A 27,622-nucleotide genomic window follows, 5' to 3' on the forward strand; every position below is an offset into this window, starting at 1 on the left:
TGGAGCAACCGATTTTTAAAAGGAAGAAAAGACTATAGGACTCAAGCGTCATGTCAAAGATTCTAATTGTTTTGGTCTTGCCTCAAAAGGCTGCTCTATTGCTAATGATAGTGATCGAGGATAGTATTTTTGAATCATGCTTGAGAGTTGAGACTGGATTTCCTTGTATCAGATGAAGAGAAGAGGGTGGTAGATAGAATGAATAGTTTGATTGCCATGGGAGAGGGAATCAATTAGGAATTGGAACTTCCTGGTCCCTTCCAACCATTAAAGGTACTAGCTTTTGCCATGAGAGAGGGAATCAATTAGGAATTGGAACTTCCTGGTCCCTTCCAACCATTAAAGGTACTAGCTTACAATAGACAATGTGGTTCATGATTGAGCGAGTACTCTTCCTCATATGGATTACCCATCAATTGAATTCTTAACAATAGAAATAGGAGAGCTGGCAGTAATAGATTCCAAGGTAGGGCAGACAACACATTAATCAAACTGTTTGAACTAGTGAATTAGTTGAAACATTTTTACGAGATATAAGCTATAAGATGAGGGAAAGGTTAACAAGTATCTCTCTCTCATTGACTTAAAGGGAAAATGATGTATTCATTGTCGGTAATACATGTCTTAAGATATTCTTTCTCCTTCGTAACAATGTGACCTGTTATGTGCCTAATGGGACTCGATCTAGTATATGGACGCAGGGGAATTAACAAGAACTCTAGTAGTTAACAAGTGATTAATTTGCAAGTTGTTAGAGTAAATCTAAGAGCAAAAATCAAAGTTTGAGTGAATCCAGCGCGTGGGTTATGGTTGGGGGTGTTCTCATAATTTTGGCAACAAGAAGGGGCTAGTTTAGTAAAATGAAATAATTAAATTGGATTTTATTTTTTACGTGTTTTTTGCCGTTAAGCAAAGATGACACAAAGAAGGAAAGACGGAAGGATGAAGGAAAGAGAAAGATAGATTTGTAGCAGAGCAGAGAGAGCAGCAAAGAGCAAAAGGGTTTTCATCTTCTTCACACAGACCGGTTTCACGGCAATCGGGCTGGTGAAGGTGAAGTGTTGGAAGGCTTTCTTCTTATAAATCTATATACCAAACACACAAACCAACCTCTCTGTGAAAGAGGAGAGGCCTCTGCAACACTTCACATATGATATTAACTCACTGCATCATCACCATCGCCGTTTGCTGCCGTTAAACCCTTCGAACAAAATACCCTTTTTGATTCCTTTATTTTGATTAATATTACAGAAGAGAAGAGAAGAGAAGCGAAACCACAGGGGAACTTAAGAAGAGAAGATAAGCCCTGCTCGTTTGATTGAATAGGGTGAAGCAGAGGAGGATTAGGGTTGAAAAAAAGTGGTTCTGAGTGAAAAAATTGGATCTTGTTGACGCCATTCTGCTGTGTTGGTGGAAAAGAGTCGATTTTTTGAGGGGCATTGGATGGTCTTCGTTGAAGGAATTCTGGGGTAGATCGAGAAGCCGTTCAGATCGAGCTCTGTGAAAATGGTATGATTTTCTATATTTTATTTTGGAATTTTTGTTGAGATTTTGTCTCACTTGGATTGGTGGAATGTAATTTGCTGATAATTGGTATTTTTTATTTTTCGGATCCATTTGTGATTCTGGTCCCGGTATCTGTCCACGGTTTTGGGAAGTTTGGAAGTTTATATTGAGATAAATGGAGGTGTAAGTTTTATGTTGTCTATTTGGTGCCGTTTATTCTAACCAAACTGAAAACCACCAGATTTACTGGTTATCGAGATGTCCATTTGGATATACTGGCAAGGCTGGAGGATTCCACCTATCATTTCCTCTCAATGAAGAAGCTATTTGAGAATGTATTGCTGGAGAGTTTGAATTTTTATTGGATCCACGTGTGCATTCAAATCAGCAGAAACTCCTTCCCTCAACCAGAAGGGAAAGGAGAAAATGGAAAACAAAAAGAAAATCACTAGCCTCATTTGTAACGAGGAAAGAAAATGGTTTTATTAGTGGTCTTAGTTCACTGTAAATGATTACCTCAGGAGCTTATTGGAAACTCGACATGTTTACCTGAAGATGGTAAAGCATATCATGGAGTTGTTGAGTTCTTTGTTTCCTGCTGTCATTCACTTTGAGATATAATTAAGTTTAAGTTCAAGTTCATTTAGTCACAATTGCTTTAGTCAGAACCGCTTAACTATTGGTCCAAATGAAACAGCAAAGATGACTTCTTAGCATAGAAAGGGTTCTCCCTTCATTTTATTTTTTTGGCAATCTCTATTAAATCCTTGTGTAAATAATTCTCAATGGGTACAATGTGCTGCTTCATTCGGACTCCATAAATTAGCGACTGGCTTTACAGTTCATATTTTGAAGAGGCTAAATTTTGTCTACAAGGTTAGATGAAACTTCTTCCACTACATTTAATCAATTAAACTAGTTCCACACAGGGATGTGGTTTTGTAACCCATCTTCACGTTTGTGATTGCTTCCTAAATTAAATACTATGAAGAAAAGGGGGTGGGGGAATACGGGAACAAACAAATGGAACTTCAGTATATACTGAATAGCTCTGATTATGTTGTCTTCGTGATGGTATATGTATTATTTTTCTACAAGATGTATCTTCACAATTGTCTTTCGGTTTTCAGTATATTCAACTTCTGTAGATCAGTAATTCCTGCTTTAAGTGATTTCTAATAAATATTCACCCTGGGCATGCTGAGCTTACTTCATGTGTTAAGAAACATTTATTTTTTTCTGGTTATGGAAGTTGGAACATTTTGAGTCTATGGGTATGTAAGTATGGTAGTTGAATCGTGAATATAGTAGTCTTGTTGTATTGCAATTACCAGAACTTGTCTCAGTATTGGCATGTGTATGGCTGTGTTTTTTTATTGTGCAACAGGCCCAGTTGTATACTTGTCTATTTACTTTTCACATAGTTCCAGTGGTTTTTGGAAGTTGCCTTCAAACTTTTTGATGTTATCACTGATTATCTACGTTCACATAATTTGTCATGTTTGAATAACATTTGTTTTTGATGGTTCTTTCTATGAGATGTAATTCTACTTGATGGATTAGTAACCTTTCAACTCCATTGGCTGCAGGCTGCTCCTGTCAATATTGTTGTTGGGTCTTTTGTTTGGGTGGAGGACCCTGATGTAGCTTGGATAGATGGGGAGGTTTTAGATATCAATGATGAAGAAATTACGGTCAGCTGCACATCAGGGAAAACGGTGAGTGCTCTCAATAAGGCTCTTGTTCATAAAATTGTTAGAAATTGATGATGTTTGTTGCTATATGTGTATGTGTGTGTAGGTGTTTATTGCTCTTTTCTTGTTATACACATTTTTTTCATTAGGTTTGAAGGGAGCAATTTTATTTTTGTATTTAATTTTTATATGCTATGATTTGGTAGTTGTGTTCATTGCTTTGGGTTTCTGGGAATCAGTGGGAATTTAACCTTGAATGTTCTTTATTTACTTTTACTTTTGTTCCAGAAACACTCTCATTCTGACCTGTATACATGGAACTGGGTCCTTTGTTGATTGCAGGTTGTTGTCAATAGATCCGATGTCTACCCCAAAGATGCTGAAGCACCGCCATGTGGTGTGGATGATATGACAAAACTCGCATATTTGCATGAACCAGGCGTCCTTCAAAATTTAAGATCTAGATATGATATAAATGAAATTTATGTAAGTACTTATCGGAGGATTAGTGGATTTAAGTTTAAAGATTTCGGTTTCGACTGTGATTTCGACATTGGTTGGGACCGAAACATATCACTGAAATGGCCAAAATGATTAAAAAAATTACAAATCGAAACATTGAAGATCCCTCAATTTGTATGCTATATCGTTTCAAGTAATGTTCAAATCGAAATAGGTTGCCAAAATTTGGAAATTCGGTTGAAATTTTGAACCATGAATGAATTTAGCATTTCCTCAGTGTTCAGTGGTTCTATTTTAAGTGAACTGAGTTCTTATCATCAACATGTGTGCACGTTATTGTGAATAACTGTGCTCTTGATAATACATGTTAATGGGTGTTAACATTCTCAGTGGTCCTTGTATATGTGATTGATTGAACTTTAGTTATTGAAGCTAATCCAACTATATTGTTCCAGACTTATACTGGAAGTATATTGATTGCTGTGAACCCCTTTAGAAGATTACCTCACCTGTATGACAGCCATATGATGGAACAGTATAAGGGGGCAGCTTTTGGTGAACTTAGCCCTCATCCCTTCGCTGTTGCAGATGCTGCATACAGGTAAACTGCCATACTTCGTCTTTGGTTTGGGCTTAAGTTGTGCAGATGATATCTCATTTTTCCCAATGAGAGAACATTACCATTGTGGTGCAGACAGATGATCAATGAGGGGATTAGCCAAGCCATTCTAGTTAGTGGAGAAAGTGGTGCTGGTAAAACTGAAAGCACTAAAATGCTTATGCGCTATCTTGCCTACATGGGAGGGAGAGCTGCAGCTGAGGGGCGGAGTGTGGAACAAAAAGTATTAGAGGTAATTTTTGTATAGTCTTATACAGCCCAAATCATTTTGAATTGTTTTTCTGATACTTCTACTTCTATCTGGATGGTTAGCACAAACAAACTACTGATGCTGTCAATTTCTGTTCTGTCTCGTCTTTTCTCTCCTTTTGGTAGTCCAATCCTGTTCTTGAAGCATTTGGTAATGCAAAGACTGTGAGAAACAATAACTCAAGGTTGGAGGACCTTCTATTACAAAGTTCTCTTCTAATGCAAAATGCTTATCGTGTTTTCCTTCTAATTATGTTAATACAAACATTTTTGACAATTGCAGTCGTTTTGGCAAGTTTGTGGAGATTCAGTTTGACCAACAGGGGCGGATTTCTGGAGCTGCGATCAGAACTTACTTGCTTGAGCGATCACGTGTTTGTCAAGTGTCTGATCCTGAGAGAAATTACCACTGTTTCTACATGTTGTGTGCTGCTCCACCAGAGGTAATTGGTCTCTGTCCTGCCCTTATGTATATTTCATCACTCAGAAATCAGGTGTTGTTGATTCTTGTTTAGCCGTTTGGCATTTATTTCTTATGACCATGATATTTGCCCTCTTTTGTATGGTATCTTATTAGTCATTTCCAATCACTTCCGACACAATAATGAGAATTTATTATGGATATAGTTTCAGATCACTGATTTAAATTTGACTGTAGCTATCATTAATCTATGCTTTGGCCTGGTGGCTGAAATCTGAATTAGATTGACAAGGTATGCATACATAGGGTTTGTGACACTGATAATGAAGTAAACTACCTTAATATCACTGATTGCTTGCACTCTCTAGTATCAGCACCTGTGTTGTTGCATTGTAAGCTAATTTCCTCCTATTGTAGGTCTTCTTGCATTAGAACCACAGTTGGCCTAAGACTGTTATAGTTGGTGTAGGGAAAGCACTTTGCTTGTAATATTTCATATTCATTTTTGTCTATTGTTATTAGAATTTCTCCTGGCAGCATTGTTTTGCCACATCAGAATCTTCCATTTCTCATTGGTTTGCCTGCTGTTTCTTTCTTTCTCTTTCTAGAATTTAATGAGTTCATTGCTGGCAATCTCTTCAGTTAGGCCTCTAAATGTGTGGTATCTTTTTTCTCTGTGTTTCCTTTTCTTTTGTCTGTTGACAGGATGTTGAGAGGTTCAAATTGGGAAATCCAAGAACATTCCATTATCTGAATCAAACGAATTGCTATGAGTTGGATGGAGTAGATGATGCAAAGGAATACCTTGCAACTAGAAGGGCAATGGAAGTGGTTGGAATTAGCTCTGACGAACAGGTGCTATTTTCTAGCGAATCCTTCTATTGGCAGATTTCACTCCTGAGAATGTTAACTTTTCTAACATATTTCTGTTTAATTTTCCTTTTAATTTCATAGGATGCCATTTTCCGAGTTGTGGCTGCAGTCCTCCATTTGGGGAATATAGAATTTAAAAAGGGGGAAGAGGCTGATTCATCTGAACCCAAAGATGAGAAATCTTGGTTCCATCTAAGAACTGCGGCTGAGCTTTTCATGTAAATGAACTGAATACATATGCTTATTAAATAGTGTATGCATGGATGTGCACTAATCTATAAGTTCTGTTTAGGTGTGACGCAAAGGCTCTTGAAGACTCCTTTTGCAAGCGCGTTATTGTAACTCGTGATGAGACTATAACTAAATGCCTTGATCCAGACTCTGCAGCCCTCAGTAGAGATGCTTTGGCCAAGATTGTGTATTCAAGATTATTTGATTGGTATGTTTCAATCCTTTTTCAGGAGTTGTCATTCTGGGGAGAGAGTATTTGTAAATATGTTTCGACATGATTTTGTTAGGTCTCGGTGTTACTCATATCTTTGTCCTACTTTGATTTTTTGCTACAGGCTTGTGAATAAGATCAATAGTTCAATTGGTCAAGATCCACATTCAAAATTCTTAATTGGAGTGCTGGATATATATGGATTTGAGAGTTTCAAGACAAACAGGTGCTTAACTGGTACGCTTTTTGTTTCTCATTTTGAGGGGTCAATATTTTGCGGGGAACAGCACAAAAACCCTTTGTGTTTGATGGAAGGGCATTTTATCTTGTGATCAGTGACTCTGGAGCTTCTGTAGTCACTATGCCAATTTTCTTTCGATCCAATGGGTTTTTGAGGTTCTGTAATTGAAATAATACCTAAGTAGACATACCATTATGCAAGCAGCATTGTTTGTGGTGCTGGTTATCTAGGGTGTTGGGCTGACAATTTTGGGACTGCTATGGAGTGTGTATTTGTAGTATTGTGAGTTTTTATCTGTCCCATAAATTGGAGCCGCCACCTTGTGTGATGGTAAAGGCTTAGTCTACATGCATGAAGATGCGAGCTTGTGTCTGAGGGTAGCCAACTTATGCACAGATGATGGAAGATAGGACAGACTCCAGTCCACCTCTCCTGTGACCGTGCAAAAGTGGGACTTCTACCAGAGCCTTGTGACCCAGCCCAGCAAATAATGGAATTACTAGTCTGCAGGCCTCTCTGTCCCCACCCTGCCAGGGCAACCGATAGGAATTTAACATCCATAAACTCATCTTAATTATAACCTATGGATTTGAATTGAAAATAACCTATGGATTAGGGTTCCATATCTTCTTTCTGAGCTCCGAGGAGAAATGTGTATTGAAATTCGTTGCATGCGCTAAATTATGGTAAAAGATTTGAAAACATTGACTTTATTAACGTGAATGAGTTGAGGTCTTTTCATCCATTTGAATTGAATGGTAAGAAGAAACAATGCTTATCCTATTCTCAAGAGAACGAAACCCAAGATTTCGGCAAAAGACATAGCTACCAAATATGTCCTTCAGAACTTGATATTTATGTACATCTTGATGTTTTTCAATGAGGCTACTATTAATGGGAGAAACCTATTATTGGCTCTGCTAAATGTGAGGAAGCATGTACCTGATAATATTGATTCCAGTTGTGTCCTTATTAAGATTATTTAGCACTAAAATGAAAATGAGCAATAAGAGAGGGTCTGATGTAGGACAAAACATGAAGATAAAGAGGCCAAAATACTGTTCATGTTACTGTTCACGTGAACAGTGCCACAACCCCTTATTTTGCCTTGGTGGAATATTATTAGAAGATCCTGTGGGGCCCAAGACCAGATCATCTGAAGACTTTTTAGAAGGGTCAATTTTGTCTATGTGTGGGGATTTAGAAGTTTAGTTTAGTTTCTAATTTTAGATTTAGAAAGTAGACTTAAGTTTCTTTTTTTAATTAGACTCAGTTTATATTTTTTAGTTTCTAATTTTGTTCCTTGCGTGTTGGCTGAACTATAAAAAGCCTAGTTTCTTTTTTCATTAGGTTTCTATTTTCTCTTTTTCTTGAGGAGCTAGTCTTGCTCTCTATTGGTTGTAAGGCTGTTGTAACCATTCCCCACGATTATTTATCTCAGTTGAATGAAAGTTATTTTCCTGCTGCAAGCATGGTTATTCTCAAGTTTGATTGTGAAGCTTGAAGGGCTGAAGGGGCCTTGCTGGGAGAGCTAAATCCATCTATCCCTCCAACGTTCTATGTCCTATCTTCTCCATCTTCTCTTTCTCTCCATCTATCTCTGAATACTGCTGTGATATTGAGACTGCCCAACCATCCAGAAAACCAATCGGGTGTTGCTGGAGACATCCTTTCCTCATTGTGATTGCTGCTACTGGGTGTGCCTTCGACTGGGGCTGTGGCTGCATCTCCATAAGTCCTTTGGCTGCACCTTCTGTTTTCATTCCACCCCCATAACTTCACTTCTACCCATCAGAACTTCATCAAACTAACAGCAGAGCCCTCTCTCCATGGATCCTACACTCAATCCAAGTTTGATCACCGTCACATGGCTGGTTTGGCCTGCAGAGAATTAGCTTCTATTTTGGGATTTGCTGTCATATCTTCCAGCTCAACCATCAGAATCAATTGAAACTTTCAGCAGTGTTTCTACCCTATACAAGCATCATTTGATCCAAAGCTGGGAGAATTCCTTTGGCTGGTTTGGTTGATTTCATATACTTTCTAATTCTGCCTTGTGTTTCTATTTTGGGTTTATGGGTTTATCGATCCTACTGTAGAGTGGTTCTTAACTGAACCCCTTCTACATTAAGGTTAGGTGCTGGAGCATTCTTAACATTCATCATACATTTTTTCATATGGATGGGAAGCCAAAAAAAATGCTCTTTTGAACATTAAATACTATACTAAAAATGTATTGACAAGTTGAGACCTTTGGGTTATGTGTTTATTTAGATTGTCAAGACTGGAAAATATGATGGTTTATTGATTTCTAAAACATTGGTTGGTCGTATGCAGCTTTGAGCAATTCTGTATCAATTTGACAAATGAGAAACTGCAGCAACATTTCAACCAGGTCTTTATATAGAAATCTTCTCTTTTTTCTAATCATTTCTTTGACATTCTATTTTTTCTTAAGCTTGAAGTAATGTCAATGTATCATTAATGTGTTGCTTTGACAGCATGTTTTTAAAATGGAGCAAGAAGAGTATACGAAAGAAGAAATTGATTGGAGTTATATAGAATTCATTGACAATCAGGATGTTCTGGATCTCATTGAAAAGGTTTATATTTTGTCTCCCTCTCTTCCCTTCCCTCCCCCTCAACCCCCCCCCCCCCAAAAAAAAAAAAAAGGAAAAGGAATTTCACTTTCTAACTTGCAGCAATAGTGATTTGGGTTCTATATATTGATTTTAATCCAGGGGCCAAAAAGAAAGTGAATATGATTTAGAAGATATATAAATGAAAGTCCAGTGGAACTGTTGAGCAGTTAATCTTCTTTAGCCATTTTGTTCCAGGAAAAAAGTTAATAAATTGTTTAAGGGGAAGCTATTTTATTTTTATCAACTGTTAAGTTCTTTAGCATGTATTTGTCTTGATTAAAACTGCTTTTTAGCTACCAATGGAAGTAGCTAAAAGTCCAGCATCTGTGGCTTGCAAGTTCTATAACACCAAAATTTCCCTGTCCTTTATTCTTTTCTTTGTCAGACTTTCGGTATCAAGACTGCCTTCATATGAGTCATATGACATGAAAAATTCTTGTGCAAGGGCTCCATGCATCCTCAAAGATGTTTTTTGTCTCGATTATTTTCAAAGATCTGAAAATATTTAATGAATTTGATTTCTGCAGGAGTAGGCTGTCTGCTATGGTCCAATAACCTCCATGTCCCTCTACCAGTTCCCCTGGCCCTTACTTTTTTCTTTCTTCCCCTAATTTTGAGGACTTTCAAACTGATTCAGAAAGTTATTCTACCAACTGGTGGCTGGAGGGAAACAGAATAGGCCTTTTTATTGTAGCTTGATTTGGCTTGATATAAAGCTTGCCAGGTGGCATACATGGATGGATGTGGGTGGTTCCATGTGATGGAGGATCTTACATCCATCTCATGGGTCAAATTTCAATCTGAAAAATGAGCATGGGAAGTGGTTAAAACGTATGTATAAACTTCCATAAGATTACAAGAATACTCACTGCAATAGAATCTAGTGGCATTGATGTAATTTCTGGTGACTGTTAACTCACTTCTTACGCCGCTTCCTTGTTTGTTTGGGGCTGAAAAATGACTGTTGAGGGTGGGTTTTGGATCACGCTATGACATGGACCCACAGGTCTCCCAAATGGCAAGTCTTGGCAAATGCTTTTTATTTCTTCACCTAAAGCCTGTGACATGCATCATTTTCAGAATCCCATATTGAACATTTCCTTAACCACCAAGACTTTCTTTCCTGCTTTAAATAGCATTGCTTGAGTCACTCTACAACTAAACAGTAGATAAACCAAGGCTTTTGGTGAGTCGCAACTTTTGAAGAAATTCCAATGCAGTGCTTTGGATTTGTTTGACTGAATAATTCCATTCGGTTACAAGTATGCATAAGCATAAGTTGTTCTGCCTTCACTATACTAAACATTCCAGCTTTACTTGAGTGGCCTGGGTTATTGAGTGAACACATGAAAGCTCAAATGGAGCAGGAGGAATTTTAATGAGTTCTTTCATAGCATGGTGTTACAAGTAGCATTTGTCATGTTCTCTCCTCATTGATTCAGCAAATGTGAATTCCACAGAGGTCTCTTCATTCTGCCTTCACTATACTAAACATTCCAGCTTTACTTTAGTGGCCTGGGTTATTGAATGAACACATGAAAGCTCAATTGGAGCAGGAGAAATTTTAATGAGTTCTCTTTAGCATGGTGTTACAAGTAGCTTTGTCATGTTCTCTCCTCATTGATTCAGCGAATGTGAATTCCACAGAGGTCTCTTCATTCTGTTACAGTCTTAATTGTCAATACTTGGATTCCCGTTCTCAGGAGTCATTGAACTGGTGGTTTATGGTTGAACTTTGGCAAGTTCTAAATGTGTTCAATGTGGAGATTTTTATTCTGTAGCTATTTATTATTCTTTCCCTTTTAAACGTCGAAAGGTACAGATACCTTTTCATTGTGCATTAATATCGGTTAAAAGTTCCACAAAGTATTGGTTAATGATATGCATCAGTTTTTGATGTGGTTGTCAATGGTTTCAATATGTAATTAGTTGTTAATTTACAGTCTTTCTAATATTTCCTTTTTGTGGCTTCCAGAAACCTGGTGGCATCATTGCTCTTCTGGATGAGGCTTGGTATGTTTAATCCATGACGCATTAGCAATTGTACTATTTCATTTGTATGTTAACAAATTTAAATTTTTACGGTTAGTGAACTGTTGTGTTATAATTTGGTTTGAGATGGTGAGATTGTGAGTTAGCTGTGGCTTATGTTTTTGTAGTATGTTTCCAAGATCGACACATGAAACTTTTGCCCAAAAGCTGTACCAGACATTCAGAAACCATAAACGCTTCAGCAAGCCAAAATTGTCCCCATCTGACTTCACCATCTGTCATTATGCTGGTGATGTAAGTATCCTGCAATCATGCTGCTGCTTGTAGTTAATTTGTCAGTCATATCATTGTACCTAAAAGTGGAAAAAGTGAATCTCCTTCATGGATATTGATTTCTCTTATTTTTCAGGTCACTTATCAAACGGAGTTGTTCCTGGACAAGAACAAAGATTATGTTGTTGCCGAGCATCAAGCACTTTTGGGTGCTTCTAAGTGTTCATTTGTCTCAGGTTTGTTCCCACCTCTGGCTGAGGAGTCATCTAAATCATCGAAGTTCTCATCAATTGGTTCACGGTTTAAGGTATGACGATATTTTCACTATTTGATTGTTAATGCTTACATGTTCCCTTGGTAGACTCTTGAGTAATTAAATCTTTGCATATATTTAATTAGCAACAACTGCAAGCTTTGGTTGAAACTCTGAGTGCAACTGAGCCACACTACATTCGCTGTGTGAAGCCCAATAATCTTCTGAAGCCAGCTATTTTTGAGAACAGTAATGCTCTACAACAACTTCGGTGTGGGGTAAGACTACAATTTTTATATTGGTATAGGCTGAGCACGCCGGTGCTGTGCCTGGCCTGAGTCTGTCTCTCTCCCAACCCCTATGGAAATGACCCCCTGCCCTCCCCATCCCCACCTTTTCCATTGGGCACAGCCGCTAGCTCCAGGAAAGCAAGTGGCAGGCCCAACCCCCTCTCCCTTTTTATATTTTGGTTGGTTTGCTCTTTTTTTAATACCACCAAATAAATGTTTTCATTTTTTCTATTTCAGGGTGTCATGGAAGCAATTAGGATAAGTTGTGCAGGATATCCTACTAAAAGAACATTTTGTGAATTTCTAAGTCGTTTTGGCATCCTTGCCCCTCAGGTTTTAGATGGCAGGTAACTGGCAATTTTGTTAATATTTGAGGCAAGTATTGGTTAATCATGTCTATTCTTCAAAGGTGTTGATTCTCTTTTAATTTCATGGTAGCTGTGATGAGATTGCTGCTACTAGGAAGCTGCTGGAGAAGGTGAACCTTAAAGGTTATCAGGTAATGACAATTAATTATATTTTAGTTGGAGATTGTTACTTTTTCTTCCCCCAAATATATTCTATTAGGGCTACATTTCTTGTCAATAGTAAGGTTTCTCCATTGTGACCAAGTGGTCACGGGTTCGAGTTTGGAAACAGCTTCTCTGCGAAAGCAGGGGTAAGGCTGCGTACATTATGACCCTCCCCAGACCCCGCAGTGGCAGGAGCCTCGTGCACTGGGTACACTCTTTATTCTATTAGGGCTACATTTCTTGTTATGTTTTTTTTTATTTGAATCTGCTCAGGCAACTTTTCAGTTAGTTTCATTTATAATTTTTCCAGTCAGTTATATATTTAAGAAATTTAAAGTAACTTCACCCCCACCCTCTCATATATCAAGAGCAACGAATGAGGGCAAAACTCGAGTTTCAAAATTTTGAAATAGAACTAGTTCATATTGGCTTCCTAGGAGGTTAAGTCAATTTTCACTCTTCAGACGTAGTGCAGCTTTCAGTGACATGATTAAAATCAGTAGATTTAAGATCCGAGAAATCAGTTTAGACCCTGAAAAATTTTGGAACTATTTTCGTTTGACCATTTCAGTGCTCAAATGGCCATATTTTGGCCCAAAACTTCATGGGAACCCTAATTAAACAACTCTAAACATTTTGGAACCTATAGATTCTAAAAAACACAACTAAAATGGTAGTTTGGTTTTGGACCCTACATTGCTTGTATACGCCCATACCCTGCTGGATACTTACTCTAATACAGCCTATTCTACGCATAATTTAGTACTAGAACACACAGAATTCAGTTAAAATAACTCAAATATGCATTAGGAATAAAGAAAAACCATTTAATAGTACACTTACAAATTGTTTAGTACAACTGTTCCTCCGATTTTGTCAGTACCACAGAGTTCTGGGGAGCCTCAAAAGCTCTAGAATATTGCTGTCGTGAAGCCATAGATTGGCCAGCAGTGTCTAACATATATAAAATTGCACCCCAACCAATGTATATTAACTCTACTGTTTTTTCAAAAAATTGTTTCCAGAAAATCAATTTTAACCAATTTTTTTTTTAAAATATAAACAGAAATTAAATCCGACTCTGTGAAGTCGTAGATTGGCCTATGCTGTCTAACATATAATAAAGTTGAAGGCCAACCACTAAATATTTACCACTTTTTTTTTTTGCAAAAATTAATTCTGGGAAACAGGGTATATCTCCAACTTGGAATCTTGGACAAATCTTGCTCAAATCCGGCAAATAGTCTCTATAGATGCATTATTAGTCCCCAACACCTTGTTCCACCAAGATATGTACGTGATTTGGCCAAAAATACCAAATTTGGGGTTTTTTTTTTTTGAAGTTTTCCCTTCTGACTGTAAAAACCACCAAAACTAATGAAATGGGTTGAAATTCCAACCCATTTCGATCGAAACAATGCTTATTAAAGCACTGGTTTGTATCGTTTTGTATGAAACACCGTGATGCAAAACATAACCAAAATCTCGAACGAAGCATTGTATTCCTGGGGAGTTACACACTGTATTTCGTTTTGACCTTTGTCAAAACGGAAATGAGTAGATTACAGCGAATGCATGTTCCTTATCCATATAATTTACTTTTCTTTGGATTTTCTCACTTGCCACCTAAGTTTCAGATTGTTAGGTTCTTTTGGCTTGATAATATCTCTTTCATGGTATTTTCCCATTGTTTTTTCTTTTACTAAATTATTTGTAGTTGGCAAACAAAGGAAGAGGAAAAGAAAGCGAATATTGCATGTTTATCACTTGAAATGCACCATATGGCTTATTGATAAGACTGTTTGGTACTGCTCTACATAGGTCTCCTGGATAGGTTTTGGGAAAGTTAATTCCTTAACTGATCTACTTTGATCATTGCAGATTGGAAAAACAAAGGTGTTCCTTAGGGCTGGCCAGATGCCAGAGCTTGATACCCGTAGGGCTGAGGTTTTAGGGAGATCTGCAAGCATTATCCAGAGGAATGTTCGATCGTACTTAGCTAGGAAAACCTTCATCGTGTTGCAGCGTTCTATCATACAGATTCAAGCTGCATGCAGAGGTAGGATTAATAGTGCTATATATATATATATTTGAAGAGATCAATGCATCTTCCATTGGAATTTGTTGTCTTTGTTATTCATCCCTGCTGAAGGATTAGCATTGGGTTTCAATTTTTTTTGGAGGCTGTATGAATACTAATTAGCTTTTTTGTTTTTCTGATTGAAGGAGAACTTGCTAGACAACTTTATGTAAACATGCGGAGAGAAGCTGCATGTCTAAGAATCCAGAAAGGTTTGCGCTTGCATCTTGCTAGGAAAGCATACAAAGCATTGTACTCATCAGCTATTTCAATTCAAACTGGTATGCGTGGGATGGCTGCTCGTAATGAACTTCGCTTCCGACGACAGACAAAGGCAGCAATTACAATCCAAGTAAATCAATTTTTTTGATTGAATGCATTATACATGACATTTCTGATCCTGTTTTCCTTAGCCTATTTGTTCAACTAAGAGTTTTATCCCCTTCTATTACTGCCCTGATTTAGGATTCACATAAATTTATATTTTTTGGTCCAGAGTCGGTGCAGGCAATACTTAGCTCGCCTGCACTATATGAGGATAATGAAAGCTACTATGACCACTCAATGTGCTTGGAGAGGAAAGGTTGCTCGAAGAGAACTACGGAAACTTAAAACAGTAAGCTTCTTTTCCCTTTTTATTTCCTCTTAGTTGAAGGTGTATGGGCTATTGTTTTCATATTTTCTTTTAATTGATGTTTAACAGATAATAGTAATTTTTCTGTTATATTTTGGTAATTTTCTTGAACAAATTAAGCATAGCACAACCAGTTACTATTAGTTATAGATTGGGATGTGATAAAATGCTAATTCAGTTGTCGAGGTTAGGGTTTGGGACTTAGAATTGATATCATTTTATGAAGTACTTGAATTTTAAGTCTTTTGTAGCCTAACCTAGTAACATGCTAGTTTCGGGGGTGGCAGTAATTTCATCAAGATAAAGAAAAGAAAAGAAAGTCACCTATTACTTTATGGAAGTGCTGTCTGCTTAATTATATACATATTTTTAAATTCCACCACTTGATTTTAGAACTTCATGACCTGCTGAAGTGAAATCTTTTGTTCCTTATCCTTGCTTTGAACTTGGATTTGGATCTGATTTATCATGAGTTTGTCTACAGGCGGCAAGAGAAACCGGTGCTCTGCAGGCTGCCAAGAATAAGTTGGAAAAGCAAGTTGAAGAACTGACATGGCGGTTGCAACTGGAGAAGCGCACGAGGGTAGGTTTTTATTTTTTTATTTTTTATTATGAATAAAATTCGCTATCCCATTAATTTTGTTTTGCTCTTTTTATAGGTGTAAAATTGTCACTATTACTTTAGTAGTTACTTTGGAAGGAAACAACTTATATAATTCAGTTTCCCCTTGTTTATATAATCAAACACAGAAACAACCAAGTGATATCTCGTTGATCAGCTGCTTTCTAGTCATGTTGTGTATGAACATAGTCCCGTTTGCATCTCTAGTGTCAAAGCAGTGATTATCCCATGCTAGAGGCTGAAATATTTGACCTTTGTTGTCCCTGGGATTCTGGATGTGCTATTTTTTTTCTTTTTGCAAGAAAACTTCTAAGGTTTTTCTTATCATCAAAGTGCTGCTGATGCCTGACCTTTTTTGACCAGTTAAATGTGTTTCTAGGGCACATACTTAACTCTTCCATAATAGGATTGCTGATATACATTGTTGTAGTCCTTACCTAACTGCTCGAGTTTTTGGGATAAGCAGTTGTAACATGGTATCAGAGCCAGGAGGTCGGGTGTTCAATCCCTGGTAAATGCGAGGGGTTTGTGTTATGCATTATGTGCCCCTACGCTTGGTGCCATGTGATGGTGTCACATGTAGAGGACTAGAGCTGTGTGTGTATGTGGGGAGCGGGGGGGGGGGGGGGGGCTACACATGCAGGGGGTTGTTGTGTGTTGATGTGCATTGTTGTAGTCCTTACTTAAAGGCTTGAGCTTTTAGGATAAGCAGTTCTAACATGGTATCAGAGCCAGGAGGTCGAGTGTTTGATCCCTGGTATGTGTAAGGGATTTTGTGTGTTGTGCCCCCCTACGCTTTGTGTCCCTTGGTGCCACATGATGGTATCACGTGCAGAGCCATGTGTGTGCACGGGCCTGCAAGTGCGGGGGTGTTGTTCTAGTCCTTACCAAACAGCTTGAGCTTTTGGGATAAGCTGTTGTAACAAGGATATTGTCATCTGCAATGGTGTATGAAATCAAATTGGGAATATTTTCAATTTGTGGTCTTTCGGAAATTTGTCTCTTCTTGTTCCTTGTCTTCTATGCTTCTATGTAGATGTAGTAGCTCTTTATTTCCGTGTGGGAACACAATGGAATGGAAATGTTGGTTATGCATTGGGTATCTGAATCCTGTTGCATAGTGAAAGTTGTTTTCTAATATAGGGATAATGTTCTTTGAACCGACAGGGAAGAATTGATTCTCCCACGCATTATTGAATACTGACTGTCGGATGAGGAAAAAAATTATCTCAGCCGTTCAACCAGTCCACCACTACATTTCTCTCTCAACTGCCACACCCTCTGTCTCTCTCCTGCTCACCACTGCAACCCACTGCCCCCTGCATCTGCCTCTCTCTCTTTCCCCCTTCTGCATCTCCCGTCTCTACTCCACAGGAATGTATACCAACTATTTTTCTCTGGCAAGGCAGAAACTCTATAAAAACTGCTGGAATCTGACGATTTGGTTCATCGATGATGGCACTGCTAATATGAACAGCTAGATCATATGACATCATATAACCAAAAGAACTGTGAAACTCAACCACAGATAATCATTGAAGGGTAATCATTTATGGTAAAAAAGGTTTTGTCTCCTCTTAACATCATTCATTGTTCTTTAATCAGATCATTTACCCATTTTGATGATTTAAGATGTGTACTTTCAATGTATGAGTGAATCCCAATCACATGCAAGATCTACAAATGTTCTTCTTAAGAAACAAACTTTTACTGTTTGAAAGAAATAAGTCAAGGCCAAGTGACCCGTATTTTACATAAATGAAAATAAGAGAGGATATACTTGGATCGGGGGAAGTTAAGAAACCCAGACCAAATGGAGGCAAAAGAATACCCAGGTTTGCCAGATGGTCTGCATGTGATTTAGCTTGGCAACAGACCAGTTTGACAGTGAGCTCCAAAATTTGAGTCATATAATGTCAGATGACCTGTCGTGGTCTTGAAGAAGAGTGTTAATGCACTCAGAACCACCTATGAGGTGTTGCCATTATTCCCATAATGGATGGCTCAGGATGAGGCCCCTCTTGCTGAAAGTGCTTTAGCCATTTTTGCAACTTGCATTACAAGATGAATGGAAGGGGCCATTGTTAACTATCCTGTATTTCTGATAGTAAACCGTGAACCTACTAGACCGTTATTTGTTTATTCATAGATGCCGTTATAGGCCAGAGCCATCTTGGTCTTGGCAGTCACTGCGGCCTCCCTGAATTTCCTGTAGATGTCATTGCAGTTAAACTTCCTGGTCCTAAGCACCTGAATCACGGATAGGGCACACCCAAACAATGTCTCCACTGGTGGCTGGCAAGGGTGCAGGAGGGGGCTGCAGAGGGGGTGCTGTGGAAGGGATTGGACTTCTTCTCGGGTATGAACCCCATTCCTAGTCTTCGCAGCAGCTTGAGAAGAACCCGGATCAACAGAGGCCCCAGCATTCTGATTGGCAAAACCTTACTTCTCCTCTGATTTTGGGGAAGAAGTTTTCGATTTATTTGCAGCCTGCTCATTCTCAAGTTTAGCTGCAACAGATTAGGGGAGCTGACCAGGTACAGCAGCGATGGGGTGGTGATGGTGGAGGAGGAGAGATGCAGAGGGTGTAGCAGTGATTGAGAGAGAGAAATGCAGCTGCGGCCAATTGAAAGGCTGGGATATTTTTCCCCTCACCCGACAGTCAATAAGGTGGGAGGGCGTGGGAGATTCCATTCTACCATTTTGGCTCAGAGAACATTTTCCCTTTAATTTAATTCAATCGTTTTTCCTCCTGGGTTAGCGGGTTAGGATTGTGCTTAGTTTTCGGATATGCTGTTGGATCTCTTCAGTTGCTTTGGGTTGGTGGTTTCTGTAATGCAGCAAGATCATTGAAATGCTTTTGTTTTCCATTGAAGTATGTACTTGTTGGTGTCCAGGACAGTGTGGAAGGTTGTGGTTCCTGATTGAAACCACACTGCTGGTTAAAAGGTGGGAACTCCTCTTAATTGCACTCCCTACATTCAGGGAGCAGGTTTTGAGTTTTTTGATTTGGGCTCTTGATCTGAGTTTGGGCTATGATAGGTATGTAATATAAAATATGATGCCCTTTTCTTTGTCTCCACATTCCTCTTATTTAAATACACATGTACATTAACCAAGGGGTCCTCCTCTGTGTGTGTATATATGTCCTTTAAGTCATGAGGCAGCTAGACAACCAAAGAGCAATGGTGAGGAATCCTCTTAGATTCATGTGCAGCTAGACCTGGTAGAACTAAAGATTGCTTTGCCCTTTGACCTTCAGTTTGTAAAGATGTATGGGACGCATGATACATCTAACTGGAACCATGTTGTTAATGCTTTTTTGTACGTGAGGTCTGTGTATTACCTTCTTCTCTCTTTTAATGCCTTCTATATTTTTCTGGGGCTTCTGGGTCCTTTGACTTTCAGTTTGTAAAGATGTATGGGATACATGATACATCTAACTGGAACTATGTCGTTAATGTTTTTTATAGGCAAGGTCTGTGTGTTCCTTCTCTCTTTTGAATCCTTCCTTCTATAGTTTTCTGGGGCTTCTGGGTTTGTTCCCTGTTTAAATAAAATTTGAATTCAAAGCGGAGTAATATAACTTCAAAGAGACAAAATAATGAAGTCAATCATGTTTCTGTTCTGTACAAGACCAAGATATCTAGACAGGCTAATTCAGAACATTATTTTTGGGGAGCAAAGGGTATCAGTATTTTGAAAAAGCAAGCTGTAAGAAAGATAAACAAGATGCTATATAATTAGGAGCAGCCCACTAATGGACATGATAATTCTAACTAAATATGGTCTCATGATTGATACTTTTCACAAACTACTGTTCAACTTTTATGGCTATGCCTTTAAGAGTTCGTTATCACTTGTAGCTTATGTTTGTTCATTTAACACCCCCAGCCCCAAAAAGAAGAAGAGGGAGGGGGGAGGGAACAAAGAAAAGGATTTCCTATTCTTTATCCACGCTACTACAGTCTTCTTCACACACTCACTGCATTTCACACTTTACCCAGTTGGATCAAGTTATATGTTGGAACTAGTGATTTTTCTTATGAATAGTTTGTGTACTCCTTATACATTTTTAGGCTGACGTGGAGGAAGCAAAGACGCAAGAAAATGCGAAACTGCAATCTGCTTTGGAAGAGATGCAACTTCAGTTCAAAGAAACCAAAATACAGCTGTTGAAGGAACGTGAGGACGTGGAGGAAGCAAAGACACAAGAAAATGCAAAACTGCAATCTGCTTTGGAAGAGATGCAACTTCAGTTCAAAGAAACCAAAATACAGCTGTTGAAGGAACGTGAGGCTGCGAATAAGGTAGTGGAGCAAGCCTCCATCATCAAGGAGGTCCCAGTTGTCGATAATGCATTGTTGGAAAGGCTCACTGAGGAAAACGAAAAACTCAAGGTAATGATTGATACTTTTCACAAACTACTGTTCAACTTTTATGGTTATGCCTTTAAGAGTTCGTTATCACTTGTAGCTTATGTTTGTTCATTTAACACCCCCAGCCCCAAAAAGAAGAAGGGGGGAGGGAACAAAGAAAAGGATTTCCTATTCTTTATCTACACAACTACAGCCTTCTTCACACACTCACTGTATTTCACACTTTGCCCAGTTGGATCAAGTTATATGTTGGAACTAGTGATTTTTCTTATGTTGAAATTGTTTATCCACCCGTGTCCCCCTTTGGATAGTCCGCCGTGTTAGAACTCCTGTATGATACACATTGTTTCCTCCTTTTCCTACAAGGTCGGCCTTTTAGAGGAAGCGGTTCCAACATCTTATGACTAGTTTGTGTACTCCTTGTACATTTTTAGGCTGACGTGGAGGAAGCAAAGACGCAAGAAAATGCGAAACTGCAATCTGCTTTGGAAGAGATGCAACTTCAGCTCAAAGAAACCAAAATACAGCTGTTGAAGGAACGTGAGGCTGCGAATAAGGTAGTGGAGCAAGCCCCCATCATCAAGGAGGTCCCAGTTGTCGATACTGCATTGTTGGAAAGGCTCACTGAGGAAAACGAAAAACTCAAGGTAATGATTGATACTTTTCACAAACTACTGTTCAACTTTTATGGTTATGCCTTTAATAGGTTGTTATCACTTGTAGCTTATGTTTGTTCATTTAACACCCCCAGCCCCAAAAAGAAGAAGGGGGAGGGGGAGGGAACAAAGAAAAGGATTTCCTATTCTTTATCTACACAACTACAGCCTTCTTCACACACTCACTGCATTTCACACTTTGTCCAGTTGGATCAAGTTATATGTTGGAACTAGTGATTTTTCTTATGAATAGTTTGTGTACTCCCTATTCATTTTTAGGTTGATGTGGAGGAAGCAAAGATGCAAGAAAATGCGAAACTGCAATCTGCTTTGGAAGTGACGCAACTTCAGTTCAAAGAAACCAAAATACAGCTGTTGAAGGAGTGTGAGGCTGCGAATAAGGTAGTGGAGCAAGCCCCCATCATCAAGGAGGTCTCAGTTGTCGATAATGCATTGTTGGAAAGGCTCACTGAGGAAAATGAAAAACTCAAGGTAATGTTGCTGAAATTGTAGGATATGTTTGTTGCTTGATGATGCTAATTCATGTATTTACTAGAGCAACATTTCAACTGAGCTCTTCTAGATCACTTGCCGCAGCATGGTTATGCTATTTATTGATGTTTATCTTGTTTGCTGATCTCTATTTGCAGGCATTAGTGAGTACATTAGAAAAAAAAATTGATGAAACAGAGAAAAAATTTGAAGAAACAAACAAGCTTAGTGAAGAAAGGTTGAAGCAGGCTTTGGATGCGGAGTCAAAAGTTATTCAGTTGAAGACTGCAATGCAAAGGTTTGTTTTAGTGACAGTACTTTTTTTGGACTTGGATTAAGGTTGAAGTGAGTCTATTTGTCCAGATGAACATCAAACAGACTGAATTTTTTGCCTTTTTTATTTTTTCCTAGTGAATTTGCGGTCTCATATGTTGAAAGGACTCTGATATGAGTGTTAGTGTCTATACATGGTGTTAAATTTTCTTCAGTTACTTATTTGGTATTAATGTATATCCCCCCCTGGCATTCATTATTGTTGCAGGCTTGAAGAAAAACTTTCTGACATGGAAACTGAGGATCAAATTCTCCGGCAGAAATCCATGTCAAGTACACCTGTAAAAAAGATGCCGGAGCATTCAGCTATTCCTACAAATAAGGTAAAACTTGTACCTAATTATATGTGACTGTGTTTTTCTTCATCCCTATGTTGTTTACGTTAACTTTGTCCTCGCAGAGTTTGGAAAATGGTCATCACGAGAGTGAAGAAAATAGAGCCAATGTAATTTACAAACTGTATCACTTTATCAGTCTTTTAGTTTGGGTCTGACATATTGATGTGTATAATGGTATGTCATTCATTGTAACAAAACCTGTTCCTGCAGGAACCACAGAGTGCAACACCTACTAACAAGTTGGGAGCAGAAGCTGACAGCAAGTTGAGGAGATCCCAAATTGAAAGACAGCATGTATGTGCTTCCTAGTATTGAAATATACTTCATCATTTTTCATGATTGTTTTTGTTGCCTTTTCTTCCTTTGGTAAATAAGTGGATTTGTTTTAACCTTGGACATTCTATTTTTCGATGCAGGAGAGTGTTGATGCTCTAATCAAATGTGTCATGCAAGATCTTGGATTTAGTCAAGGAAAGCCAGTTGCTGCATTTACTATATATAAATGTCTGCTTCAGTGGAAATCTTTTGAAGCCGAAAGGACCAGTGTCTTTGATCGTCTTATTCTGATGATAGGTTCTGCAATTGAGGTAATTCAGTATCCAGTATTCTTTTGATGGAACAAAATATTTTAGTGGGAGTTGAATAATATGATACGTAACATAGCTTGGTACGGAATAGAATGTTTCGTTGTGTTTAGTTTGGGGTGTACCCAAGAAAGTCTCCATTGTTGTGTCTAAAGTGAAACCCCTTGCCCTCCAAAACGAATATATGACTTGGGAGTAACCAAATAAGTAAATAAATTACATGGAAGTAATATGAAGGACCTGTCTTGTCCAAAAGCTACTCTATGCTGAAACAGCTTTCAAAGATGAGAAAGGAGCAGGGCAGACTGTTTTCTGGCAATTCCTCTGGCATGGAGTTCTGCAAAGGTCCATGGAGAGTGAAATTAATTTTTTCGGGGTGCGAGTGTTGAATATGGTTAAAGTAAGGTGCCAGTTCCAATTGGTGTATATACATTTTTATTAGTTCTTGATTACTGGTAGAATGTGTTTGTCTTTTAGTTGTTATCTAAGAAAGCATAAACTCTCTTCTATCTGTCATGCATGTGTGACTGCATCTGTCATCTGTCTCCTTCCTCCCCACTTCTCCTCTTTTGTTTCCTCTGAACATTTGAAGCTGTATGCATTTAAGAATCATAAGTTTTATTATAGAATTTTCTATTTTCGCTTCTTCATTACCAGGCCCACCAGGTTGTCATATGTTTGTATTTTTATTGAAAATCTTTTTCTTTATTGCAGAATCAGGATAACAATGAGCTCATGGCATATTGGCTGTCAAATACATCTGTCCTGTTGTTCTTGCTACAACGGAGTTTGAAAACTGCTGGTTCAACTTCACATCGGAAGCCTCCCCCTGCTACGTCGTTATTTGGGAGGATGACCCAAGTAATGATATAATTGTTTCCTTTTGTGATTTTGGTTGCAATTTTACTCAGCACTGCAAATTATTGGAGCACTTGATCCATATCTTACGAAGTGTCGTATTGATTTTTCACAGGGGTTCCGCTCGTCTTCTGCCAACCTCAATGTAGGTGGGCTGGATGTTGTACGCCGAGTTGAGGCCAGATACCCAGCATTACTTTTCAAGCAACAGCTCACAGCATATGTGGAGAAGATATATGGAATTATTAGAGACAATGTCAAGAAGGAACTGTCATCACTGCTTTCCCTATGTATCCAGGTATGGTGAACTTCAGGTTGTCTTAGTGAGTTAGTGTTGTCTCTAATATATCTTGTGCAAGTGATTCTAGTTCAATGTAGGTTCTGTCTGAAAGTATGTAAAACAAAGGGCATACCCAGTGCATGAGGCTCCCGCCACTGTGGGGTCTGGGAAGGGTCATAATGTACACAGCCTTACCCCTGCTTTCACAAAGAGGCTGTTTCCAGAGGGAGTGTACTTGGAGTTGATGGATGGAACTGCTAACACCGGGAGGAATGATTAGGATTCGGATAAAAGACATACTTTCTCCTTTTAGAACATTGACATTATGTCATTTCTTAGATCGTGAGAACTGAGAATCTAAAAAAAGGGCATACCCAGTGCACAAGGCTCCCGCCACTGCAGGGTCTGGGGAGGGTCATAATGGACGTAGCCGTTCCCCTGCTTTCGCAGAGAGGCTGTTTCCAGAGAACTGAGAATCTATTCATGAACAAATCAGGGCAGCCCTAATAGTCTGGACCAAGGTTCGAATGCGTTTCGTTTCGCCGTTTTGGTCAGACCGAGACGAGCGAAACATTGAAATTTCGCCGAAACAGTGTATTTTTTCCCATGAGTTGTGCTTGGCCATTTTGTGGGGCAAACGGCCGAAATGAGTGAAATATTGAAACGAAATGATCGAATTTTGATGAAATGAGCAAAATTTCGGTGAAACAGTGCTTATTTCGTTTTGCATCCTGTTTCGTCTCGGACATGTCGAAAACTACCGAAATATCCGAAATTTCAACGAGTTTTCGAACTATGGTCTGGACACGTCTTTCTACTTTATGAAAAATTAAACTATTCTAATTATAGAAAAAAAAAAGTTTTTGTGTAAAGAATGGACTGAATAAATGAGGAATGAAAATATCTTAAACTTTTGATGCTTGTCATGTGCTAACTTGAAATTTCAGGCACCACGCACGTCGAAGGGAAATGTGCTGAGGTCATCTGGGCGGTCCTTAAGCAATAATAAGTCTCCATCCAATCACTGGCAGAGCATCATTGAGTCCCTCAATACAATTCTCAGTATAGTGAAAGAGAACTTTGTATGTCATTTCTATTATTGCTGACACATTCCTTCACCACCCCCCACCCACCACCCACCAAAAAAAAAAAAGATTCTTTTCTACGTGAAATATTGATGGGATGAAACTCTATTATTTTCAGAAACACAAAAATCTTACGCCGTTCCTTTTTCCAGGTGCCTCCTGTCCTTGTCCAGAAGATCTTTACTCAAATTTTCTCATATATTAATGTACAGCTCTTTAACAGGTAAGTAATTATGTTGTTACTTCTTTTTCTTTTTGGTGGTTATAAGCTTAATTGGTGACACGGGGATGTGGCTTTATGCTGCTGCAGTCTTCTCCTACGCCGAGAGTGTTGTACATTCAGTAATGGGGAGTATGTGAAAGCTGGGTTAGCTGAATTGGAGCTATGGTGTTGCCAGGCAAAAGAAGAGGTACTTTCCATGCATATGATTGGTGAACCTTTCAGGCCATGCTCTATCCCTATCCAAGCCTAGATTATGCAATGTTGGAGAGTATATTAGTGTCAGGAAAGGGGAAAAATTCCCAAAATACATGAGATACTCCAATAACCTAATTTAATTCTAGGTATGGAACTATTAAAAAAAAAATAATAATAACTACCTTAGCCTTTGGTTCCTAGCATTGATTCTGATCCTTCACATAAGGAACCTTCGAAGTGGTATCCCTTTTCTTCTCCTGAAAAAGATTTGATGACCAATTAAAAAGGAGCTTTAACATATGCCTTTGGTTCAAATTTAACATTATTGAGTTGATTTTCAAACAATTTCCTGTAAAATATTTAAGAATGTTTGCTAATTTAATTTTGGGCTCATATACCATCAACTGAATTGTCCAGAATTTTTACTGAGATGCAATTATTCATTATTTAACTAAATACACCTGCGTTGAGTAAATGAAATCACCCACTAAAGAATCTTGTCTTGGATAGGGAAAACCACTGTTGTCTGTTCTTTCGTTGATAAATTTGAATTGTGTTTGTAGGGTGATTAGATGGATTTTGATAAGCTGAAAAAGATTTGCATAGTAAAGCACTCCATTTTGAATTAGATCTTCATGTAATATTTCAATTTTTGTCATGTTTATACCTGTATTTGTTGTAGTATGCGGGCTCATCTTGGGACGAACTTAAGCAGATAAGGCAATCTGTTGGATTCTTGGTATGTACTCTGCCAAAGCATCATCTATGACCTTGTGAATGTGGTAATAGTGGATATACTCTTTTATTGTTGAAGTTTCTGCCATATGATACGACTTGGCATCTCTTTTGGTAACTACTACAGGTTATACACCAGAAGTCTAGAATTTCATACGATGAAATTACCAATGACCTCTGTCCTGTAAGCCTCTCTATCTCTCTCTCTCTCTCTCTCTCTCTCTCTCTCTCTCTCTCTCTCTCTCTCTCTCTCTCTCAACACCGGCATTGATTGGCTGTTGTCTTCAGATTTTGAGCGTCCAACAGCTTTATAGAATTTGCACACTATACTGGGATGACAACTATAACACTCGCAGTGTGTCGCCAAATGTAAGTCCAAAAGTGAACTATTCCCCCTGTTGCATCCAAGATGCGTTTTTCTTATCACATGCTAACCAAATTCGGAGCTCCGACTACAATCTTGCTGCAGGTCATTTCTAGTATGAGGGTACTAATGACGGAGGATTCCAACAGTGATGTTAGCAATTCCTTTTTGTTGGATGACAATTCCAGGTGAAAATTTACCTCCATTCTATGGTTATGTAAATATTGTACCATGGACTCCTACTGATGCATGTCCTTGGATGCAGCATTCCCTTCTCAGTAGATGACTTGTCAAGTTCTCTACAAGAGAAGGATTTCTCAGATGTAAAAACTGCAGCAGAACTTCTCAAGAATCCAGCCTTCCAATTTTTACACGAGTGAAGCTTGGAATGTTGAACATTTTTCCCTGTGCCTTACTCCATAATTTGCCAAGGTAGATGGCTGGTCCATGAGTTGCCAAGGTAGACAGCAGGTCTTCAGTCTTCTGCTTGATGCTTTCATGTGATGTAAATCCACATCCTATATGTTTTATTCTTAACTATATTTTTCTCCCTTTCCTCCACATCCATGCCCTGGCTGTAAAATTAGTCTTTCCATTTAGATTTTGTAAAATTTCCTAGGGTGATTCAGAGTAGCTAGAGGGGCATGGATGGTTTTTCCTTTCAGTCAAAGTGCATATCTTTTTATTTTTTTGGGAGGGGGTGTTTTGTTTTTCATTCTTCTTTTTATGTTATTTTGGGCCCCTGTGGCAATCATTCTTTGGTAGGGAGGTTAGGAGGCAGGCATATTGTAATTGTAGTATGCTGGGAGGAAATGTTCTCCCTCCCTCTCCTCCCAATTTTCATTTTATAAAGCAATTAGTTAATATGTGAAACACATTTGTAGGGAAATTTATTGGTGATTGATTTGTGTGCACCATTTATAGACAGTCTTAAATTGAAATTTTGAGTGGAGTTATAATTGTGGAAATAAATGTCATTACGTCCTGCTCTTTTCAAGATCAGGAGAAAAACGATTCAATGCGTTGAACAATATTCATCATTTCTTGTAGCGTTTGATGGAAATACTGAACTGTGATTTCTCATAAATGATGGCAAATGTTTTTTGTATTTTGTCATTGTTGGACTTGTAGTGCCTCCCAGTCTGGGCTAGCACTCTACATGCCGTGTTGTGAAGGTTCAGGAGTTGGAATATGAATAAGTTCCTCGGAGATTTCATGGGTTAAATGAGTTCTGATTAGATGAATAATATTCCTATATTTCCTCAAAAGATCTCATGGGAAAGAGGAAAAAAGAA

General features: G+C 38.4%; 1 protein-coding gene across 4 annotated transcripts; it reads left to right on the forward strand.

Moving 5' to 3' along the window:
- Positions 1–1,235: 1,235 nt before the first annotated feature.
- LOC122655508 (myosin-6-like) lies at positions 1,236–27,355 on the forward strand. 4 transcript variants are annotated; one of them, XM_043849698.1, is made up of 40 exons: positions 1,236–1,509; positions 3,096–3,224; positions 3,543–3,686; positions 4,118–4,263; positions 4,357–4,513; positions 4,657–4,715; positions 4,814–4,973; positions 5,657–5,806; positions 5,906–6,042; positions 6,117–6,263; positions 6,391–6,492; positions 8,845–8,902; positions 9,009–9,110; positions 11,125–11,162; positions 11,309–11,435; positions 11,551–11,721; positions 11,814–11,945; positions 12,195–12,304; positions 12,396–12,456; positions 14,351–14,528; positions 14,696–14,901; positions 15,046–15,165; positions 15,668–15,766; positions 18,390–18,392; positions 19,996–20,205; positions 21,491–21,630; positions 21,874–21,988; positions 22,066–22,110; positions 22,214–22,297; positions 22,420–22,590; positions 23,302–23,448; positions 23,561–23,743; positions 24,673–24,807; positions 24,963–25,033; positions 25,121–25,220; positions 25,911–25,967; positions 26,091–26,147; positions 26,252–26,332; positions 26,433–26,515; positions 26,593–27,355. In XM_043849698.1, exons 1-40 carry the CDS (start codon positions 1,507–1,509, stop codon positions 26,705–26,707), a joined length of 4,533 nt encoding a protein of 1,510 aa, XP_043705633.1. In that variant the 5' UTR covers positions 1,236–1,506; the 3' UTR covers positions 26,708–27,355. The 4 variants fall into 4 exon arrangements, with proteins under 4 accessions (XP_043705633.1, XP_043705631.1, XP_043705630.1 ...); XM_043849696.1 differs by lacking the exon at positions 18,390–18,392 and having other exon boundaries at positions 19,885–20,205; positions 26,091–26,150; positions 26,255–26,332; XM_043849695.1 differs by lacking the exon at positions 18,390–18,392 and having other exon boundaries at positions 19,885–20,205.
- Positions 27,356–27,622: the final 267 nt, after the last annotated feature.

This window comes from Telopea speciosissima, chromosome 3 (assembly GCF_018873765.1).
Source record: "Telopea speciosissima isolate NSW1024214 ecotype Mountain lineage chromosome 3, Tspe_v1, whole genome shotgun sequence".
In the NCBI taxonomy this organism is placed as follows: Eukaryota; Viridiplantae; Streptophyta; class Magnoliopsida; order Proteales; family Proteaceae; genus Telopea; species Telopea speciosissima.

Coding starts and splice junctions, on each gene's coding strand:
- LOC122655508 (XM_043849696.1), top strand. Junction 20,206..21,490: donor AGGAAAACGAAAAACTCAAG/GTAATGATTGAT, acceptor CTCTATTTGCAG/GCATTAGTGAGTACATTAGA. Junction 25,034..25,120: donor AATGTACAGCTCTTTAACAG/GTAAGTAATTAT, acceptor ATGCTGCTGCAG/TCTTCTCCTACGCCGAGAGT.